Source organism: Lampetra planeri, chromosome 50 (genome assembly GCF_965212315.1).
Source record: "Lampetra planeri chromosome 50, kcLamPlan1.2.h2, whole genome shotgun sequence".
In the NCBI taxonomy this organism is placed as follows: domain Eukaryota; kingdom Metazoa; phylum Chordata; class Hyperoartia; order Petromyzontiformes; family Petromyzontidae; genus Lampetra; species Lampetra planeri.
The window spans coordinates 8,416,736-8,444,355 of NC_136156.1; the positions used below are offsets into that span (position 1 = coordinate 8,416,736).

Below are 27,620 nucleotides of genomic sequence, written 5' to 3' on the forward strand. Positions count from 1 at the left end.
TGCTGCTGCTGCTCCCACTGTCTGGAGCCCCCTTCCTCTCCCAGCCGCCCGTGCTGCCCACTGCCCGCCCCTTTCTCAGTTCCTCCCTCTTCCTCCGCAGTGCAGAATCAGACATATTGATGTATCCTATACTCGACAAATCCGATGAGCTATGCAGCTCTTTCTTGTACGTACGTGGAACTTATTTCGCACCGTGCGCAGCCACAGATGTCCAAACATGTGTCGCCACGCCCTGCGAGGTTGTGGGGCTATTTGCCCGCGTGATGTGTCAACAAAATACATGTTTCGTTTTTACTGAGGGGAGCCAAACATCGGCAGGAGGAGGCGCACGGAGGATGAAAAATCTCTGCCCTGGAGACTAACGTCGTGACGTCACCGCCCAACCCCAGCGAAGCCGTGCGTCGTGACGTCGCCGCGTAAACGCAGCGCGCGCTGCGTCGTGACGTCACCACGCAAGCGCGCGCTGCGTCGTGACGTCACCGCGCAAGCGCGCGCGGCGTTTACGCGGTGACGTCACGGCGCCGCTCGCCACGCGTCTCGTACAGTAGCAAAGAGTCGCTGTGGGGAAGGCGACGGCGACTTCGTGCGGCTCATCGGGGCAACGACTCCGTGCGACTTTGTGCGACTCAACGCGACTCGGCGGGCAGCCGGCCCCGTCGCAGCGCGCGGCGAGTTGCCACTGACGAGCGCCGCGCGGGGATCCGGTGTCGAACTCGGGTGCCTGGGAACCTCCTCATCCTCCTCCTCCTATGCGCCAGCCACCACGCCGAGACGGGTACAAGCGCACACACACAGAGCCCCCAGCCCAGACTGCAGGGGCAAGGCGCGCTGTGAGCAGCAGCAGCAGCGAGGGATGCTGCTGCCGGCAGCGTGGCAGACGAGATGGGGGGGGGGGCAAGCACCGCGCCCGGCCGCCTCTCGGCTCCCTGGTGGCGATGTTGACGCACGCCGCACCGAGCACTCTGTTTGAGGCTGAGGCGACCTAGGGCAGGCCCAAGATCGGTTCACTCGTGTTGTGAGCCCTGGGCGGGCATCCGACTCGGGTCGCAGGGTTAGTAGCGCAGTGCGCGCTAGCTGCTACACACCCCGCCGTACACGATACATATGCACGTGTACACGTCTCTATGCATACGTGTCTATGTACACGTATACGGACACAGGTGTAGTGTGGTGAGTGAGTGGGTGAGGGAAGAGGTGGGTGAGTGGGTGTTTTTGTGTCCTGCAGTGTGGTGAGTGAGTAGGTGTACAGTCCACACATCATTTAAATGTACACACGTGTACATTGACAGTACTGTGAATGTACACAGACACGCGTTGTGAACATACTGCAATCATAGAGCAGCACTGTCAAAGTTGTCACGTGCAAGAGTTGAACACGTTTATTGGATTGAACGAGGTTATTCGCAAGAGCTTGGTGAAAGGGAATTGCAAAGTGGAGCAATGGGAGGGCAAAAAACAAAAATACAAGTTGTGGTGACGTGCAGTGTGGTGAGTGGGTGGGTGAGTGGGTGTTGTGTACTGCAGTGTGGTGAGTGGGTAGGTGAGTGTGTAGGTGGCTGAGTGGGTGGGTGAGTGTTGTTGTGTCCTGCACTGTGGTGAGTGAGTGGGTGTGTATGTGGGTGAGTGGGTGTGTGAGTGGGTGTGGCCTCAAGGTGCACATGGCCTGGCACAAGCGTCGTGGTGACGTCACCGTCACTTAGTGGCGAATGGCGGTTGTTGTGTCCAGCAGTGTGGTGGGTGGGTGAGTGTGTAGGTGGGTGGGTGGGTGTGTAAGTCGGATCGAGGGGGCTAAACGGGCGCGGCACGGGCTAGAGAAGAGATGGAGTGATGTGGTACAGGAGGATGTGGAGCTGAGTGGACTTGCCGATGACTGGGGCCAGCGGTGTCAAGATCGGCCTCAGTGGAGGAGTTTCGTGAAGGACGCTACTGGGCAGTTGGAGGCAGTCGCCCTCCAACAACAACGGAGGGCGGAGGAGCGACGCTCACAACAACGAGCGGAGCGCCGGGTGGCTAAAGCACAGCAAGTTGGCACAGTAGGGGGCACAGGTGGTGCATCAGCCAGTCATCTCGGTCATCTCGGTCAGTCGACCCGTGGCACCTGGGTCTGCCCCGTGACCTCCTGCCAGCAGGCGTTCGACACTTCACGTGGCCTCAAGGTGCACATGGCCTGGCACAAGCGTCGTGGTGACGTCACCGCCACTTAGTGGCGAATGGCGGTTGTTGTTGTGTAGGTGGGTGAGTGTTGTTGTGTCCTGCAGTGTGTTGAGTGAGTGGGTGAGTAGGTGGGTGAGTGTTGTGTCCAGCAGTGTGGTGAGTGAGTGGGTGTTGTTGTGTCCAGCAGCATGGTGAGTGAGTGGGTTAGTGTGTGGGTGAGTGGGTGTTGTTGTGTCATGCAGTGTGGTGAGTGAGTGGGTGGATGAGTGGGTGGGTGAGTGGGTGTTGTGTCCTGCAGTGTGGTGAGTGTGTGGGTGAGTGGGTGTTGTTGTGTCCTGCAGTGTGGTGGTTGAACACAGGATGAATGAGTTGAAACAATCTGGTCGACCTCAACATGGGTGGTGGTGAAACCATTGAGTGAAGTTCATGGGAAGAGTAACCATGGCGGTAGCTATAGAAGAGTGGCGAGGGGTGAGCGAGTGTGTGTGGACACCTCGGTCGCCAGGGTGGCGAGGAGATGTTAACTACCTCGCCTTGTATACACGACGTCCTGGGTTCGATTCCGACCCTTAACGCCCCGTGGTCACGGGGATTTTTCTCAGAGGCTTCCGGTTTTCCCCTCCACATTTAGAAACACGCGTTTCGAGTGTTTGGCTGCTATACACTTCCACGTGATGATAGGCCACTTCGTTGAGCTGTCATGTGTGGCCAGGTCGCTTGTGAAAAAGAGCTACATAGCTCAGTGGGCATGGGCATCACCTGGTAAAACTAAAAAGAATTTAGTTTTTGTAGGTCCTGTACACGCATCTGTGCCCTGCTTGTTGCTGTGTCTCTACTCGTGTCTGAATTCTCACTTCCCGTCCTAATCACCACAATGCACACCCCTTCGGGAAATGATGGATATTTACATGTGTGTTGCGTGTGTATTGTCTGTGTGTTTGGTGCGTTGCGTGTGTGTTATGTATGTTGCGTGTGTGTTTTGTGCGTGTTGTGTGTTGTGTTGCGTGTGTGTTATATGTGTGTTGTGTGTTTTGTGTGCTGGGTGTGTGCTGCGTGTGTGTTGCATGTGTATTGTTTCGTGTGTGTTGCGTTTGTGTGTGTTGTATTGTGTATATGTGTTGTGTGCTGTGTGTGTTGCGTGTTTGTGCGTCGCGTGTTTGTGCGTCGCGTGTTTGTGCATCGCGTGTTTGTGCGTTGCGTGTGACACCCCTGTGGCTTGCAGACACAGCGGGCGACTGGGTAACACGTGGAGCGGTCCCCGGGATGGCGGGGGGCCGCAGGGGCCCAGCCCGGCAGCAGTACCCCCGCGTGCCCCTTCCTGCGCAGGGAGGAGTGGGGGGCTCCGGCAGGTACCGCCCCCCCCCACTCGACCGGCGCTCGCCCCCCTGCTTTCGTCGTCACGTGGCTAATTGTGCAACTGATTATCCAGTGGCGATGCCGCCGCTACCGCCGCGTTGGGCAGTGGTGCAAAATCGCAAGTAACAAACAAAAAACTCAACGCATTCGTCAATAACACTGCGACCTAAAAGACGGAAAACAAATCTATATTAGTGGACGTTTCGTGTCGTGGGCCTTCATCAAAACACATTGCCCGAAATGTCGCCCTTTATATGTTTTTCCATTTAAGGCCGCAGGGTTACTGGTGAACGTGTTGAGTTTTTTCGTTGATCGTACAACGGCACATTTCTCTCTTCACATCCGCCGTGAGTTGGGGGCTGTTTACCAGACGCACCGCACTCGGCCGCCGGTCACGGCTCCTTTGACGTCCCCGATGACAACTCGCCTCGCACGGCAATCCGCAGCTGCCGCGGCGCTCCGCGTGGACCCAGCGGTGCACACCGTTGGGTACATTTACGGGGAAAGCCCAACTCGCCAGAACTCGTAGGGGTTAGTCCTGATCCGGCAAGCTGCTGCACCCAATGATAACCTATGCAGCGTGCGTGTCAACCCCAAACAAATCGGTGAGACCCCCCCCCCTCCTTCTATCGAAACATCTTGGGTGGGAACCCAAAATTGAAGCAGAACGCCAAGAAACCGAGAGAAACCTCGGCACATAAACATTTACCTGTCACGCAGCGGGCAAGGGCAAGTCTGATATTTTTTTAAAGAGGGGGGCCGTTTGGGCTTTATTAAATGAGTTTGGATAGCAGCAATAGGAGACTAATGTTCACCACTGAGTGAACACCTCCTTCCCTCATGGTGAATTAAATAATAATAGTAACCTAGGCCAGTTATGACTAGTTTCCCCGCTTGAACGTTCCGAGATGTTGACTACCTCGCCTGGTCTACAGGAGGTCGGGGTTTTTTTTCCCAACCCTGACATCTTCTGTATATTTGGAGTTTGTTTGTCTCTCTCTCTCCCCTTGGTCACGTGGATTCTCCACATTTAGAATCAAAGTGCGCTTAGAGTAAATTGGCTGCTACTATGAATGTCCACGTGATGACAACAAGCCACTTGGTTGAGCTATCGTTTGTGATCGCCAGGTCGCTTCCGAAAAAGAGTTACATAGCAGCTCATTGGGCCTTACCTGGTAAAATAAAAAAATAGTTTCACGTCGTTTTTAGTTTCTCATAGAGGCTGCAGCTGCCAGTGAGACACTGCAGCAAACGGGGCTGAGCGTGCGATTTACAACAACAGTGAGATAATTCATCGCACGCCCGTGAGACACTCAACAATGATGAGAAATCCCGAGTCCCGCGGCAATGATCCATTAGACTCGAAATGTACGACGTAGCATATTGCCAACCACCCTATACGTGCCAACTAGTAATACAAACACGTCTGAACGTGAATGTAAATTGATTTCTATGCATTCATTCTTCGGTAAGTAAACCCACGGCACTGTGCACTGTACTGGTGGTGTACAGTACTCGCCGTGGAAGTGTTTTCCCGGCCACAGCAGCCACCAGGAAACCCAAGTTAACAAACGCAAGCCCCGCTCGCTGAAAGGGGATGCTAAAAGGGACGGTCACCAAAAAACCGTGAAGCTAAAAACAAGGTGCAATAAACACAGAACACGCGCAAATTGATTCGGAATCACATTGATCGCTAACGCCGAGTAAAACGCGGTGGCGGCGGAGGAGACGGAGTTGGAGAGAAACACGGACCGTGGAAGGCTAACGCCAGCACAGGGTTAGAAGGTAAAGACACCGTGCTAGTCTCACCATGCAACCCACGGTATAGACCAGGGGTCCTCAAACTTTTTAAACAGGGGGCCAGTTCACTGTCCCTCAGACCGTTGGAGGGGCGGACTATAGTTAAAAAAAACTATGAACAAATTCCTATGCACACTGCATGCATATATCTTATTTTGAAGTGAAGAAACAAAATGGGAACAAATACAATATTTAAAATGAAGAACAAGTAAAGTTAAATCAACAAACTTGCCAGTATTTCAATGGGAACTATGAGTCTGCTTTTGGCTAATGAGATGGTCAGTGTCCGGTTCCATATTTGTCACTGCTAGTCGTAACAAGTAATGCAAGTGTGCATCCGTTAGTCTAGATCTGGTTGGAGATTTCAAATGTTTCATTCTGGAAAAAGTTTGTTCACAGACATAAGCGCTGCCAAAGATGGTTGCCATTTTGAGTGCATGGTTCCTGAGATGAGGATATGTCTCAGAGGGGAGAAATGCATAGAAATTATGAAGGCTGCTTGACTTGAATGCGTCTTTCAGAGTCACAATTCTGCAGTTCAGCCAGTTCCATTTGGTAAATTGTATCCACATTTTCAATGTCAATAGAAAATGGGTTACGGAAAAGCTGTATGTCCTGTTCATGGAGATGAAGCTCTTGAAATCTAAATTGGAACTCCTTTTGCAATTTTTCCAGTGAATCCACACATGTTTTGTTTGGGAATGCAACCAATGGTTTTTCCGCTAACAGATTTTGAGTTGTGGGGAGATGGCAGAAGTTTTCCTCCTTCACTTGTTTGATGAGGAGGCCTAATTTTACTTCAAATGCTTTGACATGTGATTGCATATCACAGATGAGCTTCCCCTTTCCTTGAAGTTGCACAATGAAACTGTTGAGTAGCTCTGTTACATCTGTCAGAAAGGCAAGGTGCCATTTCCATTCTGCATCATTGAGCTCTGGTACTTCTTTGTTTTTTGAAAACAGAAAAGCTGTCATCTGTGGAAGTAAGTCATAGAAACGTTTCAAAACTCTCCCTCGACTCAGCCAACGGACTTCTGTGTGGTACATAACATCTTCATAGTCAACATTTAGCTCAGACAGAAATTCCTGAAATTGTCTGTGGTTTAGTGCATGAGCTCTAATGAAGTTAACAGAGTCCCACTTCAGTGATTTACTACACAGCGCTTGTTGGTGGATGAGGCAGTGTATGGCTATTGGATGAGAATGGTTATGTTTGTCCATCTCTTGGTTAATGCGAGCAATTACTCCTGTCTTAGACCCCACCATGCTAGGAGCACCATCAGTTGTCACACTGGCTAGTTTAGCCCAGTTCAGCTCCAAACCATTCACAGTTTGGCAAACCTTTTCATAGATATCCTCTCCTGTAGTTGTTCCTTTGATGCTTTGCAGTGCAGCAAGCTCTTCTGTGACTTTGAAATAGTCATTCGTCCCACGAATAAAAATTAGAAGTTGTGCAGAATCACGAACATCATTGCTTTCGTCGAGTGCTAAGGAAAAATAGAAATTTTTTTTTGTGGAGTTTTGCAAATGCTGATGGAAATTGTCTCCCATTTCTTCAATCCTCCGTGTAATTGTAGGTCCTGAAAGACTCACTGTACTAAATAAATCGGCCTTCTCTGGACACATCTCTTTGGCAACAGAAAGAAGGCATTCTTTAACAAATTCTCCCTCAACGAATGGTCTGCCAGTGCACATTATTAGCTTGGCAACTTGAAAACTTGCTCGCAGTGATGAAATATTTAGCTGCTTTTGCTTCACAAAAGTATTTTGCTGAGCTGTTAATGTATTTTTCAGTTTTAATATTTTATCTTTTCTCACTTCTCCGACCAAACAATCATATTTATCTTTATTTTGAGTTTCATAGTGTCGACGTAAATTGTATTCTTTGAATACAGACACTATATTCTGGCATATCAGACACACAGCTCTTTCCTTGTACTGCATGAAAAAGTAATCATAAGTCCACTGTTTTTTGAATATCCTACACTCCGAGTAAATTTTTCTCTTTCTTGACATCATTGTTTCCTAGGGAGTCAAAATTGCTATTAGTAAAATACCAATATATATACAGCGCTACAAAAACAATATACCAGCAATAACTTTGCCCACACAGAGACATACAGACTGCACTGCCCATCAATGCAGTCTGATTGGGGGGACTCGGCTTTTACCCCAGGCTCACACTAGTGCGGGTGCCATTAAAAAGTTAATTACACCTGCAGTTTTGTTCACAGATCGCAGCCCAATGAGTGCTCACCAGCGCAGCCCAATTAGTGCTCACCAGCGCAGCCCAATTAGTGCTCACAAGCGCAGCCCAATTAGTGACCATGGGCCGGAAAAATGCCCTCGGTGGGCCGCATGTGGCCCGCGGGCCGTAGTTTGAGGACCCCTGGTATAGACCATCTCGTGAACCACTCGAGTCCACGATCCTGCAACCAGCACTTGCTCCTACAGTCTGTTAAGGCTATACGGGTGATCTTTGTCTTTTTCTAGGTGTTGGTTGTGTGTATTTATGTATGCATACACGTGTGACCACGTTTTGTTTACGCTTATCAATCGACACACCCTGGACTTCCTTGCAAACTAAATTTCCCATCTCAAGTGATTTCCAAGGTGAAATATCAAAATATTCTACATATCACGAGTTTAATCATCGATACCCATCGATGAATCATCACATCCCCTGTTGACTAAAATGAATCTGCTTCTCCCCCCTCCCCTGTGGTAGGAATGGTACGGCCTCGGGGCTGAATAGCCCCCCACTGGCCGCGGCGAGCGGGCCGTACCAAATCAAGCACGCACGCGTGCCGGACGTGGCGCTGGACAGCGGGCTCGTCTTCGAGGCGCTGCTGCTGGCGTACCTGCTGCTGGCGCTGTGCATGCACTACGTGAACCTGTACAAGACGGTGTGGTGGTACCCGCCCGAGGGGCCGCCCTCGCACACCTCGCTGGTGAGCCGGGCAGCCCGGGGGGGGCGGCTGGGGACCGCGTGGCCTGGCTGGTAGCGCCGGTAGCGCTGGCTAGTGGTGATGTTTACACGCCACATCATGTACTCATTTGAGGGGAGGCCCAAGACCGGTTCAGATAATTGTCACTGATGTTGGCCGTGAGCGGGAATCGAACCTGGGTCGCCAGGTTTGTAGAGCAGCGTGCTAACCGCTACACTGCCGCTCCCTGCGCACGCACGCGCGCGTGCTCGCGTTCTTTGCCAGAGTCTTCTAATTCCAAACGATTATATTATTACTCCTGCACGAAGTGCACATTGGAAGCCTGCTGCTGTCACATCTGGGGCAGAGCACCCAGTTCCTACCTCACTGCACTGGATAGAATTGAGAGTGAAGCAGTCGGGGTGGTTGATGATTCCGGTCACCCCCCCTGCCCCCCCCTCCCGTCGGCAGCCGCCCACCTCCTTGTCGCTCCTCTGTCACTGCTACCACCACCACCACCGTGGTTGCTGTTCTCTCGTGAACTCCTTGACTCCTTCATTCATCTACCAGGGTTATCGACTTCGTCAACCAGACACTGATTGCTTCGTCTCATCCAGCCTGTGCTCAACCATCGGTCACAACAACTCACTCGCCCACTCACCCCCTCCTCCACTTTCTCACTCGCCCGCTCCCCCACTCGGCCTCTCGGCCACTCGCCCTCTCCCCCACTCGCCCTCTCGCCCACTCGCCCTCTCACCCGCTCCCCCAATCGCCCTCTCCCCAACTCGCCCACTCACCCCCTCCCCCACTCACCCTCTCCCCCACTCACCCCCTCCCCCACTCGCTCACTCGCCCGCTCGCCCTCTCCCCCGCTCACCCTCTCCCCCGCTCGCCCTCTCCCCCGCTCGCCCTCTCCCCCACTCGCCTTCTCGCCCACTCGCCCTCTCCCCCACTCACCCTCTCCCCCACTCACCCTCTCCCCCACTCGCGCACTCGCCCTCTCCCCCTCTCTCCCACTCGCCCTCTCCCCCACTCGCCCTCTCCCCCACTCGCCCTCTCCCCCACTCGCCCATTTGCCCACTCAGCCACTCACTACACTGCAGGTCACCGCATGTCTCTCTCTGCTTCTTCCCTCGCACTGCTCCACGTGAGAATTCCCTCCCATCATATGTTTTCCCAAGCTTTCGTAATAATGACCTTGCTCAATACAAGAAACGTGTAACACTCTTATCTGTTGCAACTTTGACAGTGCTGTTTGTTGCTGGTTGCTTAACGTTTTGGGCCTCTGGGCCTTTTGCTCAGCAGCTGTGTAAAACAACCCGGCCTCAGGGAGGGCCCTATGAAGTAGCTCTGTGACGTTCTCTGACACAAGGTGGTACACCGCTAGCTAACCGAACCCTAATCCAACCAGGTCGCATTTGGTACCCAACTCGCAGCGACGGCTACAAGTTCTTATCCAGGCCGGGAGTTGAGCTCACCCCACCCTTCCTTGGCGGTTGATAATATGAGCACCACTTTTGGGCTTTCCTACGGCTGTAACAGTTCCCTCCATACTAATGTGGAATTTCCAACTGCTGACATCAGGGCCACCGAGGGTGACGAGCGTTCGTCTCGCACTTGTCTGGGCGTGGCGAGCCGGGGTCGCTCGCGTTCCGTGGCCGCTGCCGCTGGTAACGAGTGCGTGCTCCGCTCCCCCCCCCTCCCCTGCAGAACTTCCACAAGATCGACTACCACCTGGTGGCGTTCATCGGGGTGCTGCTGTCCCGCCGCCTCGTGTGGACGCTCGTCACCGAGGCAAGGGCTGTCGCCGGTCACCCGCCATCGAATGGTTCTGCGCAACACTCGCCTTTTCGCTTGTCGGCGTGTGATTGCGGCCTTACGCAATCGGAGTCACTGGTTCCACGGGTCGCCAAGTCGGTGGCGTGATCAGGGTTCAGGTTTAGTAACGAGCGGTGACCCCCCCCCCCCACCGAACTGGCGCGTGAGAACGTTCGAACTGCGCCGTTACGAAACGACGTATCTATTACAGCTCGTTACGTAACGACGTATCTTTATGTAAATATTAAAACTTACGGGTCTTTGCCAATTTGCCCACGGTTGTGAGGAAATGTTATCTCCCTCGCCGGATATGCAGAAGTTCGTGAGTTCGGACCCAACCCTGACGATGCCTGTTGTATGTTTGGAGTCCGCGTGTTCTCTCCAAGTGGTCGCATGCATTTTTCTCAAGGTCCTCCAGTTTTTTACCCCCACATTTAGAAACGCTCGTTCGGACTATTTAGCCGCTGCTATAAATTCCCACATGCGACGATAAAGCCACTTCGACGAGCTATCGTGTGTGGCAAGGTCTCCTTTGAAAAAGTGGTAATAGCTTGGTGGGCTTTACCTGCTCAAATAAAATAGTAAATCCACTTCTGGATGGAAGGACTCACCGCGCCTTGTATGTGATGGGGTGTGCACAACTCCTTGACTGCGTTTGCGTTCAAATACCGATCACGCTCGCGCGAGGAAATAAGAACCCTATTCTAGATGCCCCCCACCACCACCACCCATGGGTCCAGCAGGGCGGCGGTGACGCTGGAAAGGTCAAAGTTTAACTCCTCCTCGTCCTCTGCTGTGTGCGTGGACCGGAGAGGGCGCTCCGATCCTCGGGTTTCAACGGAGAAAAAGCCAAGCGGTGTTCGTGGGAGGAGGGGGAAGGGTGACAGTGGAGGCGTTGCACCAGCGTTGTGTATCGCAGTGGTTCTGAAACGGGGGCACGCGGAACCCTGGGAGTATGGAGCAGTGTCTGAGGGGGTTCGTGAGGTGATTTATGAATGTGTGAAATGATATCATACGTGAGAGTCATCGGTGAATAATCACGTATGAAACTGCCAATATAAAATAACTACGATACAATTTAAATCCATATGGTAACCTAGAACGATATAGAAGACCTTTATACGCTCATTAATTGTAAACAATGTAGTTTCCAAGAGTAACCAGCAAGCGCAAAGCAAATGACGTCACGCATGCAGAGCGTTCGTTGATTTAGTTTTTATTCCCTTGCAGTTACCTCCCTCCCAACCTCCCTCCCTCCCATCCCCTCCTCCTCCCCTCCCCTCCCTCCCTCCCAGCATCCCTCCCAGTGGTGTGCGCACCCCCACCGTGGGTAGAACTCAAAACGGGCGTTCATTATTTTCGTCAACTAGAGGACGAGCGCCCCAGTGTTGAGGTCTCATTTTACTGGTAGGAACGAAGTGGACCAGACCACCAATAGATTAATGTGTCTGTCCGTCCGTCCGTGTATCAACATCGCCCCCTACTGCAAACACTTGGCATGACCCTGTCCGACAAGATGGCCGCCCGCTCCCCCTGCGATCTGTGAACTAAACAAGATGGACGTCGCTTCCGGCGCCTCACGGCGAAACTTTAAACTTCGCTTCAAATTTACTTTACTGAAACGCAGCACGTTTTTTTTTTTAATTACTTTACTGAAGCGCAACACGTTTTTTTAACACAGAGACAAGAAACATTTATTAACACAGAGACGAGATACATTTAATCGCCTTATTTGTGCACGAAAAGCACGTCGCGAGGCCTACTGCAGGGAAGGCTTCGCGAGGCCTACTGCAGAGAAGGCTTCGCGAGGCCTAGTGCAGAAGGCTTCGCTAGGTCTACTGCAGAGAAGGCTTCGCGAGGCCTAGTGCGGCAGGCTTCGCGAGGCCTACTGCAGAGAAGGCATCGCGAGGCCTACTGCAGAGAAGGCTTCGCGAGGCCTACTGCAGAGAAGGCTTCGCGAGGCCTACTGCAGGGAAGGTTCGCGAGGCCTACTGCAGAGAAGGCTTCGCGAGGCCTAGTGCAGAAGGCTTCGCTAGGTCTACTGCAGAGAAGGCTTCGCGAGGCCTAGTGCGGCAGGCTTCGCGAGGCCTACTGCAGAGAAGGCATCGCGAGGCCTACTGCAGAGAAGGCATCGCGAGGCCTACTGCAGAGGCTTCGCGAGGCCTAGTGCGGCAGGCTTCGCGAGGCCTAGTGCGGGAGGCTTCGCGAGGCCTAATGCAGAAGGTGGTGGTGGGGGGTGGTGGGGTGGTGGTGGTGGGGGGTGGTGGGGGGGTGGTGAGGGCTGGTGGGAGGGGTGGTGTTGAGGGTGGTGTTGGGGGGTGTTGGGGGGGGGGGGCTGTCAACTGCGCGTCACCAAGTCGTCGGCTCCCGCGAAAATCGCCGCGTTTTGTCGTCACGGCGTCGTCGATTTGATGGCGTCGCTGAGATAAAAGCGCCTCCTCGCTAAAGTCGCTCGCCGTGAAGTCTGCAAACGACCACTTCGCCCCCAAGTAGTTGAAGACGGGGGACAGTCGACACAGCGGCGTCCACACGATTCCTCGGCCACCCACGATCACCACGATCACCACACGCCGCCCTCACCACTTAAGCAGGGCGCGTTGCTAAGGGGCGGGGTAGAGGGCGGGGACTCGGAGCCTCTGGCGCGCATCGCTCCTCCCGATATCCCTGTACCGATACTAAGTATTATTCCTACCAGCCCACCCCGCAGGGTCCTGTTATCTTTAATTTATATAGCGTCTTGATTAAGGCGCTGAACCAATAATTAACTGTTTGTACAGCAGAATAGTGTGATGATGAGATGGCTTGATGAGAAGGATGGCAGTGCGTGAATACAGTGATGCGTGAAATAAGCGGATGAGAGTGACAATGAGCGGTTAGTGATGAGTGAGTGAACGGATAGAGAAGTCGGGAAGAGGGATGGTGTGTTAATGATGGGGAAGGGGAGTTGGGGATAGCAAGGGATACTCGGTGAGTGTTTTAAGGAAAGAACAACGCATCGATAGAGCGAGGCTGACTGCTGACCCGCTGTGCCACCTGCAGGTGAGTCAGTGGCAGGCACGGCCCTCGCCCGCCGCCTGGCGCTACGCCACGCTGGTGCTCGCTCGCCTCGTGCTGCTCACCGGCTCCGGGTGGACGTTGTGCTGGGCGCTCATCAACCTCTTCCGCAGCCACTCGTTCATCAACCTGCTCTTCCTCTGCTATCCGTGAGTGTGCCGGCGCCGCCGGCGCCGCCGCCGCCACCACTGCACGAACACGCGGAGTGTACGGAGCGGTGGTGCACTGCTTCGCAATTCTGCACTGTCGACTCGGCTACCCGACCAATAACAGTGGTGAATGTTTGTGACGATTATCTGGACCGGTCCTGGACCTCCCCTTGGTCGACTCGGCCTCAAATGATTACGTGATGCAGTGTGTAAACATCAGCACTGTGGAGACAAAAGTAGCGACGCAGGGCTTTGCGCTGGCCACCCACCCCCTCGTACGCCGTACTGGCCTTCATCGGTGCTCGCGAATGACGCTGTCCCCGTAACCTGCCAGCAGCAAGCACCTAGTCTGGCACGAGCACCGTGGTGACATCACTGCCACTGTGGCGACTTGCGGCTGTTGTGGGTAAACGTGTCTGGCCCCTTCGTCTGTTAAGCGTTTGCCTGCAGTGCCTTTTGTCAAAGTAGGTTTGAGGCTTAAGCAGAAGATTTCATCTTCATGCAGGTATCCCTTGATTTCTGAAAGGGATGCGGTTCTTAAAAAAATACGGGATAAGAATGAAAACGAAATTCCATAAATCAGAACGGATTTTCGAAACTTTGTCAGCGAACTCACCATAAAAGATCTGCTGCACGTTGGAATGACTGGCAGGGTGACGTGGAGGCGTCACTGCTGCCACTGCAGAGATACTGTGTGACGCTGTCGCCGATGGATGACGACACAGCCTCCCGGATGGCTCTTGTTCGATAATCTCATAGGGTGTGGCCGTAGTGAAATTTCACAAATTCTATTTCGTGAATCGAATTTGTCATTTACTTGAACGCAATTTTTCGCAAACCGAATGTTCATAAAGCGAGGGATACCCGCATGGGTTTATGTCATCATCGTCGGCCATGGTCGATCCACTGCTGAATGAAGGCCTCCCCAAGTCGCTGCCGCCGCCTCTCACATCCTCGCCCCGTGTGTAGAAGCATGGCGTTAGCCCGGCGGGCGCACAGCGTTGATCCGCAATGCTGTTTCTTGGGTTTCATCGTGAGCGCGTGTGTTTCTTAGGTTTCTTGTGTACATCCCCCTATATGGGCTGCACCACGAAGGGGTGCGGGGCTCCGACGGCGGGGGCTCGGAGCTCACCGCCAGCCCCCCTCCTTCACCACGGAAACCAGCGGAAGGCAGCGATGGGGAGGAATCCAAGCCGAGGCCGTACCGGGCCCTCATCTTGGAAACGCTGAGGTAAGGCGCGGCGGGGGCCACTCACATCCGCCACACCGGCAGTGTCGTCGCTACCGCAGAGTGGTGGTGCCGTGATTAGCACCCTGGATTATGAGCCCGGCAAACCGAGTTCCTTTCCCGGACACGGCTAACATCAGTAAGCCAGTGAAATCTAAAATGGGTCTGGTCCCCCCTCCCCCACCCATTCACCAACCCGCACTGCCCAGCACGGTGAAGGACTTCATCCAGCAGTGGATTGGCAAAGTCTGTAAATGATTGTAAATATTGACGACTGTGAAATGGGCATCAATGCATCTTGTGCAGTGTCACTGCACCACGACTGAAATAGGCCTTGAGGTTGGCGGGAAGTGTCAACATTTTTTAAAATGTTCTGCGTGGCTGGACAGGTCTGCGAAGGAGGCGTATTGTCCGCAGCTTAATTGTCCAGCACGAAGGATCGCGCTGCCTTGCGAGAGATCAGAATATTTATTTCTACTGCAGGAGGAATCCGATGAGCTATAAAGCTCTTTTTCACAGATTTCCAGTAGGGGCACGGGGTAAGATTGTTACAACAACAAACAACAACAAACAATACAACAAACACGATAGTAGTGCAGAGTACAAGCAAGGTAAACAAATAACCCAAACACATATAAAACTAAACCATCCCCATCCTTGCAGGCAAAGCCCACTGAGGTATTCAGAAGTGACCTGGCCACAAATGATAGCTCAACCAATGGCACACCCAGGGTAACGGAGAGGTTGGGGGGAGACAGAGGCCCGCGGTGCGGTGCGGTGCGTGCCGGGCGGCTCCGTGCCGATCGGTGTCCCTCCCGTCGGCAGGGAGCAGTTCCACAGCGGGGACAGCATCCCCACGCACGCGTGTGTGCTGTCGCCCGACCTGGTGCGTGCCGAGGTGCACATGCTCAAGACCGACTTCAACAAGCGCATCAAGGAGATCCTCTTTAATTCGCTGTTCAGCGCCTACTACGTCGCCTTCCTGCCACTGTGCTTCGTCAAGGTGAGCGTCGCTGCTCCACCGGGCGAACCCATCCCCTCCCTCCCTCCTTCGCTCCCTCGCTCCCTCACTCCCTCTCTCCCTCCCCCCTCCCTTCCTCCTTCGCTCCCTCGCTCCCTCACTCCCTCCCTCCCTCCTTCACTCCCTCGCTCCCTTTCTCCCCCCTCCCTTCCTCCCTCCTTCGCTCCCTCGCTCCCTCCCTCCATTCTTCGCTCCCTCGCTCCCTCACTCCCTCCATCCCTTCCTCCCTCCCTCCCTCCTTCGCTCCCTCCCTACTTCCTTCGCTCCCTCTCTCCCCCCTCCCTCCTTCGCTCCCTCCCTCTCTCCCCCCTCCCTCGTCGCTCCCGCCATCGTTGGCCGCGGTCTCCCCGCTGCGGCGGAGCGCTGTGCTCCTGGCGCCAGCGCCGCGAGCCGAATCCATCGCGCTTCGTCTCCTCGGGGCGCCTCCCTCGGCTGCCACGCTCAATATTCTCGATCACCAAATCGTCTTCGTCGTCACAGTCAATTAAATGAGTACTCTAAACACACCGGTTTACGTCGGGGAATGCGTTCCTGAAGATTGCGATGACAGATATCGAAACGACGTTTGCAGGGCAGTAGTGGGTGGTGGAAGCGAAGGCCGAGAGAGGGGACGGGTAACCAGAAAGGATGGACGACAATGCCGTCGGTGACGTAAGTGCTGGGTGGAGGCGACGCAAATCTGGTAGCGGTGTTAATAATAATAATAAAGTGACGACGCAAAAGGGGGAGACGTAAATCGGGCTGTGACTGTACTCTGTGTCCGAGCTCGCTATCTGATGAAACTCGAAACAGTTTGAGCGAAATGTTGATGCTAAGAGCGTTATTCCGTCAATGCATTGGCGCGTATAAATAATATCTTGGTAAACACGGATGGTAAAGGGTAAATGACAAGGTGTATAACCACCTTGTGGCGGAACCCAAAAAGACATCTGGGTCAGCGCAGTGGCTACAGGAACCCTCGTTTCAAGTTAAACGTGAGTGCAGCTTTTCATGAAGTCAGTTGTGGTCGCTTTTCTTCACTGTCTCACTCAATCTAAAGACCACGTGCATGCGTGTGTGCGCGTCGGCCAAAACCACTGACGATTATCTGATCTGATCTTGGACCTCCCCTAGGTCAACTCGGCCGCAAATGAGTACTCCTTCGAGTGCCGACCCAGCCTTCATATGTGCTCGCTAACAGCACCTACCCCCCAAAAGGCTACATGGGGGATGTTTGTCTTTGTCGTCCACAGAGCACGCAGTACTACGACATGCGCTGGTCGTGCGAGCACCTCATCCTGGTGTGGGTGAACACCTTCGTGATGCTCACCTCGCAGCTGCTGCCGCCGCGCTACTGCGACCTGCTTCACCGCGCCGCCACCCACCTGGGCCGCTGGCACCGCCTGGAGAGCGGCGCCTACAGCCACACGCCACAGCACGCGTACGCCAGCCGTGCGCATGGCGCCCACACGCCACAGCATGCATACGCCAGCCGTGCGCATGGCGCCCACACGCCACAGCACGCATACGCCAGCCGTGCGCATGGCGCCCACACGCCACAGCACGTGTACGACAGCCGTGCGCATGGCGCCCACGAGACAATCACGAGACACTCACAAGGCACCCACAAGGCACCCACAAGGCACCCATACGGCACCCACACACCCCTCACACATTACCCACGCGGCACCCACGAGACACTCGCAAGGCACCCACGAGACCCACGCGGCACTCACACATCACCCACACGGTACCCACGTTGTGCCCACGTGGCGCCCACACACAGCCACTCACACGCCACTCACACGCCACCCATGCGGCACCCATGCGGCACCCATGCGGCACCCACGCGGCACACACGCGTCGCCCACGTAGCACCCACGCGGCGACCTGCCGCCCTCCGTACATTATCACTGACGGCTCTCGCCCCACCAGGCTGTTGAGGCCCCGCGGGGATGTCTGTCTGTCTGTCGCCCCGTGCCACCGTGCGCAGTTGGTCGGAGACGACGATCTGGCCCCAGGGAGTGCTGGTGCGGCACAACAAGGGCCTGTACAAGGCCGTCGGCTCCTGCAACGTCGCCGTGCCCTCCGATGCGTCGCACTCGCGCTTCTACGTGAGTGCGCCGCCCGCGGGGGGGAGGGATCAGGTTGGGCGGGGGCGAGGGAGGGCGCCAGACGCCACGTGGGCCTCGGGGGGGGCAAACCGCGAGACTCGCCTGAGTAAAACGCTCTGCGGTCCGCTCGCCACTTGGGTCAACGCGTATTTTTTTACCGTACGCTGGTTTCGGTTCGTGTTTGGCAGACGCAGAGAAAGCATAGGGGTCGGTGCATTGGAGTACAGCGCAATAGTACAGGACATGTTCAACTCCGCTTGACGTTCCACGGTGTGACAGCACCGGTGTACGTTGGGGTGTTTTTGAGGGAGATCAAGGCGCTAGATTGTTTATAAATGTCAAACTGTGGAGTAAGTGGACGTCGGTATGACTCACAAAACCCGAACGCACCGTCGTGGGCGTTCGGTATATGAGCGTGCCTCCCTTATCAAGACGTGTGAACACATTACTGAGTGGATTACGCTCCTCAGCGGGTATACGTGCTATGCCGAAGGTAACAGAAACTGGTATCTGCCATAGGAATGTGGAATTTTCACCGCTGTGTTTCTCTCCGCCACTTGCTGATGAAAGGCATATCGATATTAGGAAGCCAATGGGGCTATGCATTTATAAATCATCTAGATGGAAAACATTTCTCTAGAAGTGCTTTTTTGTTTGGTTTGTTGTCCTTCCCCAGCAACTCCGATTTGTACAATAATGGAAACATTTTAAATCGATTCCATCGGCATGAGTGGCGCACTTTTCCCGTTTGACGCGCCCGTTCCGCCAGTTTCTCTTCCACAAGCCGCTGAGGGTGCTCAACTCACTGCTGGTGCTGGAGGGCGGCGTTGTGGTGTACCAGCTGTACTGGCTGGCGCGCTCGGACCGCTGGAACCACGCCCTGTCCGCCGCACTGCTCCTCTTCGCCAACTACTGCCTCGTGTTCCGTCTGCTGCGGGACCGCCTGCTGCTGGGGCGCGCCTACGGCCACGACTCGCCCCACGCCACCGCCCACGCCGCCGCCCACGCGGCCGGCTCGGCCATCGGCTGAGCGCCGGGCGGTCGCGACGCCGGCACCACCCCCCCACACCCCCCCCCCCCCAACAACGCGCGCACGAACGCATGGACCGCGTGAACCCGGCGAGCGGAGGCAACGCGTGCGACCGCATCGTCCCCGCTGCGACGAAGGTGCAACGCGAACGTCACTTGGCCTCGTCTTGTAAATAGGGAGCGGGGTTTCCCCGAGACTTTTGAAAGCAAGATGCAACCGAGCGGCTCTTGCGTCGTGGATGCGTGCCCCCCCCCCCCCCATGCCGTGTCCCATGCCCAGCGTTCTCTCGCGAAGTCGGGGGAGCGCTCCGTTTCCCCGGCTGCCAGTTTCGCGAGGAAGACTCGGAGGGCAGGAGGGGGTTGTGGGAAATGCGGCCGCAGTCGTCGCCCGGCTCGCCTGTCGGCGGCGAGGATCAACGCGGGCACCGTGCGGCGGTTCCCGGTACTCCTGCGGGCGCGCCCGGTAACTTTGTATGCGGGGACACGCCAGTATCCCCCCCCCCCCACGTTGATGAGCCCTCCGTCAGCGACACCTCACCTTGAAAGTCGGCACCTCTGCCAGTTTCCTGATTCCCACGTCGCCGCACTGCCGCGGCTGGCGCCGTGCACGCCATATGGTGTGTGTGTGTTGTGAGTGGTGTGTGTGTGTTGTGAGTGGTGTGTATGTTGTGAGTGGTGTGTGTGTTGTGAGTGGTGTGTGTGTGTTGTGAATGGTGTGCGTGTGTTGTGAGTGGTGTGCGTGTGTTGTGAGTGGTGTGTGTGGGTTGTGAGTGGTGTGTGTGTGTTGTGAATGGTGTGTGTGTGTTGTGAGTGGTGTGTGTGTGTTGTGAGTGGTGTGTGTGTGGGTTGTGAGTGGTGTGTGTGTTGTTGTGAGTGGTGTGTGTGTGTTGTGAGTGGTGTGTGTGTTGTTGTGAGTGGTGTGTGTGTGTTGTGAGTGGTGTGTGTGTTGTTGTGAGTGGTGTGTGTGTTGTTGTGAGTGGTGTGTGTGGGTTGTGAGTGGTGTGCGTGTGGGTTGTGAGTGGTGTGTGTGGGTTGTGAGTGGTGTGCGTGTGGGTTGTGAGTGGTGTGTGTGGGTTGTGAGTGGTGTGTGTGGGTTGTGAGTGGTGTGTGTGTGTTGTGAGTGGTGTGTGTGTTGTTGTGAGTGGTGTGTGTGTTGTTGTGAGTGGTGTGTGTGTTGTTGTGAGTGGTGTGTGTGTTGTTGTGAGTGGTGTGTGTGTGTGTGTTGTGAGTGGTGTGTGTGTGTTGTGAGTGGTGTGTGTGTGTGTTGTGAGTGGTGTGTGTGTGTGTTGTGAGTGGTGTGTGTGTGTGTTGTGAGTGGTGTGTGTGTTGTTGTGAGTGGTGTGTGTGTTGTTGTGAGTGGTGTGTGTGTGTGAGTGGTGTGTGTGTGTGTTGTGAGTGGTGTGTGTGTGTGTTGTGAGTGGTGTGTGTGTTGTTGTGAGTGGTGTGTGTGTGTGTTGTGAGTGGTGTGTGTGTTGTTGTGAGTGGTGTGTGTGTTGTTGTGAGTGGTGTGTGTGTTGTTGTGAGTGGTGTGTGTGTGTGTTGTGAGTGGTGTGTGTGTGTTGTGAGTGGTGTGTGTGTGTTGTGAGTGGTGTGTGTGTGTGTTGTGAGTGGTGTGTGTGTGTTGTGAGTGGTGTGTGTGTGTTGTGAGTGGTGTGTTGTGAGTGGTGTGTGTGTGTTGTGAGTGGTGTGTGTGTGTGTTGTGAGTGGGTGTGTGTGTGTTATGAGTGGGTGTGTGTGTGTTGTGAGTGGGTGTGTGTGTGTTGTGAGTGGGTGTGTGTGTGTTGTGAGTGGGTGTGTGTGTTGTGAGTGGGTGTGTGTGTTGTGAGTGGGTGTGTGTGTGTTGTGAGTGGTGTGTGTGGGTTGTGAGTGGTGTGTGTGGGTTGTGAGTGGTGTGTGTGTGTTGTGAGTGGTGTGTGTTGTAAGTGGTGTGTGTGTGTTGTAAGTGGTGTGTGTATATGTGTAAGTGGTGAGCGAGTCAATCCCCTCTCCCACAAAGGTGCGGGTCATGTGAACATACTTTACCGCGTTGGTCGGTTGGTGAAGGCGAATAGAAGTAGAGTACAACAATGGAGCTGGCTGCACCTTCCCCCTGCCGACAGCTTCGCCTTATCAGCGTGGGACAGTGCAGGTGCCTCGACCAGTATTCAGCGTCGTGGCCCGACACAGTCCTAGCCGGCAAGAAGCACCTGCATTACCCGCTGCACCCGCTGCACCCGCTGCACTCACTTCACATGCTGCACACGCTGCACATTCTTGATCCAATCCGCATGTTGATGGTTATGAGCACCAGCTGGAAGCTCCGCAGCCATCTTCCACCACCGGTTCGCATGTCACAGGCTGACCCCTCTGGGCATGACGCTAGTTGGCTTTCCACATTGCCCCCCCCCCTCTCTCTCATGAAAAACAACAGTTGCATCATCTTGGGAAAAGTGTTTCTTATTCAAGAGCGGCGTTGGAGCGGTCCCCACGAGGCCGGCGACCGAGGGGAAGACCTAGGGCCGGCTGGTCGGACACCGTCATGAGGGCTGATCTTTCTTGGAGGTCGCTGCGTGATCGGGCGGAGGGTGGAGGGCGTTGGCAGTGAGATTTATCTTGCGAATGTCGATACGAGGTGACCGCGCAGAGCAACATATACGGAGCATAAAAAAAACCTCTTGAGAGGATGTGCGCACGCAGCCACCACGCGGCAGCCGCCACCGCCGCTGGCACGCCACGTCCACGTGCCCCCACGGCCGCCTGAACGAACGGGTCACCGGCGAGGTCCTTGTGGCGCGCTCGGCGCCAGGACTTGACACACGGGGGCTGGGTGCCGGGACTTGACACACGGGGGCTGGGACTTGACACTCGATGGCTGGGACTTGACACACGGGGGCTGGGTGCCGGTACTTGACACACGGGGGCTGGGACTTGACACTCGAGGGTTTGCTGCTGGGACTTGACACACGGGGGCAGTGGGGTTTGTCCGCATTGCTGCCAAGGTGGCTCTCACGGTGACATTGCAGCCGGGTGTTCACCTGTTGTGTGTCAGCTGATCGAGTCCGGGCGCGTGCGACATTGTGATTCAAGACACGTTCTCTACAACTGCCTCATGTTGGTGTCCTATAAATGTGCTAATAATAATGCTAAGAATGGAAGATTTCACAGCTCTTTTGTCAAACCACTGCTGGGTGAAGGGCTGCACTCGCGTGTCAATCTGGGCTGCTGTTTGACCATACTTCACCACGCTGGTCAATGCGAGGGGGGGGGGTGCAGGACCGGTTGATATCACTGCCACTGGTGTCTGTGGTGGCCGCGAATCCACAGCGCGCTAACCACTGCACCGCCATTCCCTCCGCCTCGATCAACCTACTTGGAACGTGGCGTGTGAGCGAGGTGGGAGCGGCTGTGTCTTTTGAATGGTTGGAGGCAGTGGGCCTGCGCCCCTTTCCTCTGAGCGCACTTCTAAACTTAAACTTCACTGTTTTTCATTTCACCTGGTAAGAGCCACTGAGCTACGCAGCTCCCTTTTCAGAAGCGACCCGGCCCCCAAATGATAGCTCAACGAAGTTGCTTATCGTCACTTGGACATTTATAGCCGCCAAATACTCTTAAATGCACATTGATTCTAAATGTGGACGGGAAAACCGGAGAACCCCGGAGGGACAACGGCACTTGAAAAGAAACGCGAGCGGGTAACACGCCGCCTCCTCCCCACATCTGCCCCTTTTGCTTAAAAGAGTGCAAACCTTTACACATCCCATCAGCCACACGGCCTCCTTAGAGTGCATTACTTCAAACACGAGCAAAATTCTGGGCCAGTTTCGGTGTCTCATCCCAGGAGTCCAGAGCTCACTCGGTCCCTCGGCGGGCGCGTAACGGCCGTGGGCTCCGATCACCGCGGTGCGCCAACGCTGTGGTGGTGTTGACGACGGCAACGCTGACCCCATTCCAGTCCACGATTGTAAACCTCCGCCGCCACGGCCCCCTTCACTCGCTCTGCCATCGTAAACCTCCTCCGCCGCCGCGGCGCCCTTCGCTTTCGCGATCCCACGTTTGTCGCGCTGGAGGTTCGTGCGTTTTTTGATGGCGCCTCATCGTTAGTGCCCCCCCCCCCCCGAAAGAAGCACGCGCGTTCTATGGCCGAGTGCCGGCGTTTGCCGTTCGGGTGATTTGCGCGAGGCTTCTCGCTTTTATTTTTTTTAAATGTTATGTAAATATATTTTTGTATATATTTTAAAAATTAATTATTATTTTTGTTTATGGGCCACGGTTAGCGTTGGCAAGATATTTGTTTCCTCCCCAAGTTGCGATGTAACGTTACGATGCACCGCGGTCGACGATTGCTTTGCGTCGAGTGCTTTTCCAAGTGCAGTATTGGAGGAGGCCGTTGTGCGTCGCTGCGTTGGCAGCTGTGCGCAAGCAACAATGAATGCTGCTGCACTAAAAAGGAAAAACCGTAACAGGTGACGTTTTTGAGAAATGGGCCTTTTGATCATCTTACTTTGGATAGATGAAGCATTTTATATTTTTTAAAGATTTGTCTGACACGCTATATACCTGCTCGTGGGTCATGGCTCATAAGCAAGTCGAATACTTAATTTGGCAACATTCTTAAAACATTTTCCATCGGGGCCCCTTGGTATGTATGTAGAACTGCGTGTGGTGAGTCTCAAACTCTTCTTCACTCAATCTGTCTGGTCACTCGCTGTCTGATATGAGCAAGGGCAATTAACCGAAACGTTGCCTATTATGTATTTATATTTCCTGTTAAGGCCACGGTGCTATTGACGAACGCATTGAATCGAGAGTCATCGCTCGAGTGATGTCAGTATTGAGAAGGGGGCCGGTGTATGGGTAGAGCTTGTGATCTTCAGGTGACTGTTCAGGTGGCCTGTGGGTGCTGTTGGGTTCACGGCTCGGCACAGGCTTTCTGGCTCTGACTCAAGTGAGCCGACTCAACGGCACTCGCGTAGCTTGAGCCGGCTCCGAGCACGGCCCCAGCCAGGCTCGAGGTTTCCAGGGAGCCGAGCCGAGCCACGGCCGGGGCCGCTCTCGCTCATGCGTCTATTGGAAAGCAACCGGGCGGCTCAAATGCTGGAGACTGAGCCAGCGCCGTGACGCAGGATGCAGCCCTACATCCCTGCGATGTTTTCTCTCGGGGGGGGGTCCGACTCCGCTTCTTCGCTGCTGTTGCCGCTGGGTACGGCGACCGTCGTAAACGTTCTCGTCACGTTGGGCGGCGACGCTTCGCCCTCGCCACGAGCAGAGCGACTGCCGTGCGTCGGGGTCGCGACGGGGGGATCTCCGTCCCCGTGGGCGGCGCGTGCGCGGTGTCCCCGCGAGCATGCGGCGGGCTTGAACCACTGGTGGAAACGCCACATTCCTGTGGCAAGGGCCAGTCTCTCCATTGAAACCTGACAGGACAGGTGTTTTTGCAGCGATGTTGGCCACCCGGAGGGACGACCTTTGGCTGATTGGACGCCCGAACGGGATTTGAACTCGCCACCTTGTGGCCGCCCGCCCCGTCAGCGTCGCGTCTCCAGCGGAAACTCGGCAGTCTGGACCGCCAGGGGCTGCGGGTGACGCGCTGTCGCCACCGCTCCTGATCCTCGTATGCCCTCGCTCGCCGCTCTGTCCGTACGTTTGTGGAACACATTTCGCACCGTACGTAGCCAACTCTTCTGTTGGAGGCGCTTCCACGTGTGTCGCATCTCTAGCGTAATCCGAATTTTGTGCCGCTCTGCTCCGCTGCCTCGCTCTTGTGTACGCTGTGCCAAGGTGTTGTCAGTGTCACAGCGTCGATAGGCATCATCGCCGAGGCCCGGATGTCTGCGAGTATTTGGCTGCTCTAACTTTCCACGTTATGATAAGCCACTTTGTTTAGCTATCATCAGTGGCCAAGTCGCTTCTAAAAAAGAGCCACATAGCTCAGTGGGGCCTTACCTGGTAAAATAAAACAACACGTTTTAGTTTATAGTCTCTGCTGCTGCTGCTGCAAACCCATTGCATCGATATCACTTGAGGAAGCGTGATGCAAAAAATATCACGCGAGGACTGTGGCTGTCGGGACGAGCAGCGTCGTGAGGGTCGCACAGCCCTCGCGACGGACTCTCGGGGGTCGAGGCGTGGGACGCTGCTCAAGGGGCTCCGCTGAGGGCTCGTCGAAGCATTTGTCAGTGTTATGGCTGCACGGCTGGCTCTGGTTGTGCGGTCGTTATAACATTTACTCGGGTTTGTGGCGTTGCGATTAGGTTGACAGCAGTGCTGGAATTGGCGTCTCTGTGTCCGAGTAGCGGGGATTGATTTGTACCGAGAATTGCACCGTTGTTGTGTTGAACTTGATGACGGTGGACTGCACAGTTTTTTGATAGGCCTTGGCCGAGTGAGAATTCAGGTCTGGGATTGGTCCGCAGTGGGAAATGTTGCCAGCCCTAAGTTGCGATTAAGTTTGTCCGATTCAAAGTCACCCACGGGTCACCGCTCAAACGAGCGATGGAACCGCGCTCTTCTCCATTGGCTACCCTGATCCAGTGGTGGGAACTCCACATTCCCGCAGTGGAGGCTACTCCCTCTATAGGACAAACCCACCGCTGGCTTTGGTGGTACGAATTCTATCGACCTCCAATTTGTTAGTCGTGGCACTCTGACCACAGCAACTGTCGGAGAGATACAAGTGTTTTTGAACTGCATTGTTGAACTGCAAAATGTAGAGTGTAGATTTAGGCACGTGTGCAATGTTCCCTTGTTCCCCTAAGTGAGAGCGAGAGAGCGTGATTCAGAGGCGTGGGAATCCACAGACAGGTTGCAAGGCAGCCAGAAACGGCCACAGAAATGTGCCCAAGCGGTGTGGTCCTACATTGGGGACATCTGTCCAAAGCGTTCACATCTCCGGAGCGGTAAGAGCAGCCGAAGTGATGTGTTCGTTAAATCCTGCCTCGTGCAAAGTTCCTCCAAGTGGTGAGTCACCGTGCCCGGGATGCTGAGCGCGAGGGGGGGGTGGGTGGGAGCATTGGGGTTGACCGGGTTTGCGGGGGTCGTGACGCGCCGTGGCTCGGCTCGGCTCCAGGCACGCTTCTTCACCCACAGACGCCGGCTACCCGCGACATTGGCCGTGAAGCGTTGGCGCAGACGTGCCCGTCCGGGAGCCAGTGGCAGGTGAAGGTGAACGAATGACGGAGGAGCATCAGCGCCGCCTGTGGCAACCGCCCGTGGCTCGATAATCCGGGCAAGTAAATCGCATTATCTGAGAAACGACTTGATGAGGACTTGCCGATGCCCCTACGTTATCTTTGACATCGACGCGTCTCCCTTGGCTACAAATTGCACCCCCGTATCTCCAGGCCCATTGCCAGCCGCCAGAAGCAATGTACGTCGGCAAAGAGAGGTGGCGAGCGGTATTAGTGTGCGAGTGTGCCCGTGGCGAAACTCGTCGCACCGCCTCCCAAAGGTTGGCTTCGTGTTGACGGAGAGAGAGAAAAAAAACCCCGAAACTAGGCCATTTGTTACTTTGACTTTGCACCCTGATGGCTTTAGGGTCCCCGTGGGCTCGCTGCGGCACGGCTGCTGTCGCGATGCCGCACTGGGCGAGGTCCAAGCGGGCGGCAGGCCCAGGGGGACGCGCGGCCTCCAGGCCAATCCCCGTTTGTTTTTCTCCGCGTCGCATTGCATTGCCCCGGATTAAATGACAAAGTTTAATTAACAATAAATTCTCAATTTCCTCGGTCGTACGTCGCCACTCCGTGACAGTTTTCATTATTCTCCCGTGTTTTGGGCGCTTGAAGTTTGGCGACTAAGCCAGGTGCTGGTGGTGCTGGTGGGGAGCGGTAGTGTAGGTTCGATTCCCGCTCACGGCCAACACCAGTGACGATTATCGGAACTGGTCCTGGGCCTCCCCTAGGTCGATTCAGCCTCAAATGAGGACCTGGGGTGTTGTGTAAACATCGCCACTGGGGAGACAAAGGCGGTCTGGCGTGGTGCTGGCCACCCACCCCCTCGTGTGCCGTTCCGGCCATCATAGGTGCTCGCTAACAGCACTTGCCTCTACAGTCTGTTAAGGCTACACGGGGGATATTTGTCTTTGATGGTGGTGGTGAGGCTGTAAAAGCGATCCTTGAAGGGCAGCGGAACAAAGGGGAAGCACTGAATCGTGACGGCGGCAGACGCAGCTGCGAGGGCGGCGGAGACGGGGGGCGGTCTTGCGGGTGACGGCAAGGAGGAAGGAGGCGACGACGAGAGCCGTGCCGATGTCAAGGGCATCGGGACGCGACGCCGCTTTGACGACGCGTAGCTTGGTGCCGCTTTTCTCCGAGTTGATTGTTTCCAGTGGATGAAAGATGGTTTGGTTTCACACTCGCCAGGGCTCGTAGCGTCGACATGGGGGGCCAAGTCGTCTGTCCTTCCGCCCCCCCCCCCCGCACCTCCGATTAGCACGCTTGGCTACGTATGGTGCGAAAGAAGTTCAACGTGCGCACGACCCTACCGTGGCTCAAATGAGTACCGGGTGCGCGGCGTGTGTGAACATCGCCACTGGGGAGACAAAGGTGGTCGGGCGTGGCACTGGCCACCCACCCCCCCTCGTGTGCCGTGTGGGCCTTCGTAGGTGCTCGCTAACAGCACTTGCCCCAACAGTCTGTTAAGGCTATGGGGGGAGGTGGGGGGGTCTGTGCATGCGGAGTCGGCAGTGAATGGGCATGGGGTGGTTGTTGCACATTGAGGATCCGGCCTTCGCCTCAGGTGGGGGTCCCGTTGGGGGGACCCAGTGGGAGGGTCTCGGTGGGGCGTCCTGGTGGGAGGGGGGGTCCCAGTGGGGGGTCCCGGTGAGGGGTCCCGGTGAGGGGTCCCGGTGGGAGGCGGGAGGAGGGTCCCCGTGGGGGGGGCCGGGTGGGGGGGGGGTCCCGGTGGGGGTGCCTGGGTGGGGGGGTCTCGGTGTTGGGGGCTCAGTGGGGAGCGCCAGGATCCAAGCCCCCCACTTCTTCTTGGCGGTGCGCTCCGAGTTTTACTGCATTCATTACG

The 27,620-nt window shown here is 55.3% G+C and overlaps 1 protein-coding gene across 1 annotated transcript; it reads left to right on the plus strand.

Moving 5' to 3' along the window:
• Positions 1-517: 517 nt before the first annotated feature.
• LOC144734288 (transmembrane protein 39A-A-like) lies at positions 518-26,335 on the plus strand. The gene is made up of 10 exons (XM_078616438.1): positions 518-775; positions 3,377-3,503; positions 8,039-8,261; positions 9,948-10,031; positions 13,095-13,258; positions 14,313-14,489; positions 15,312-15,489; positions 16,740-16,927; positions 17,480-17,600; positions 18,370-26,335. The coding sequence occupies exons 2-10, from the start codon at positions 3,418-3,420 to the stop codon at positions 18,628-18,630; spliced, it is 1,482 nt and encodes a 493-aa protein (XP_078472564.1). The 5' UTR covers positions 518-775; positions 3,377-3,417; the 3' UTR covers positions 18,631-26,335.
• The last annotated feature ends 1,285 nt before the right edge of the window (positions 26,336-27,620 follow it).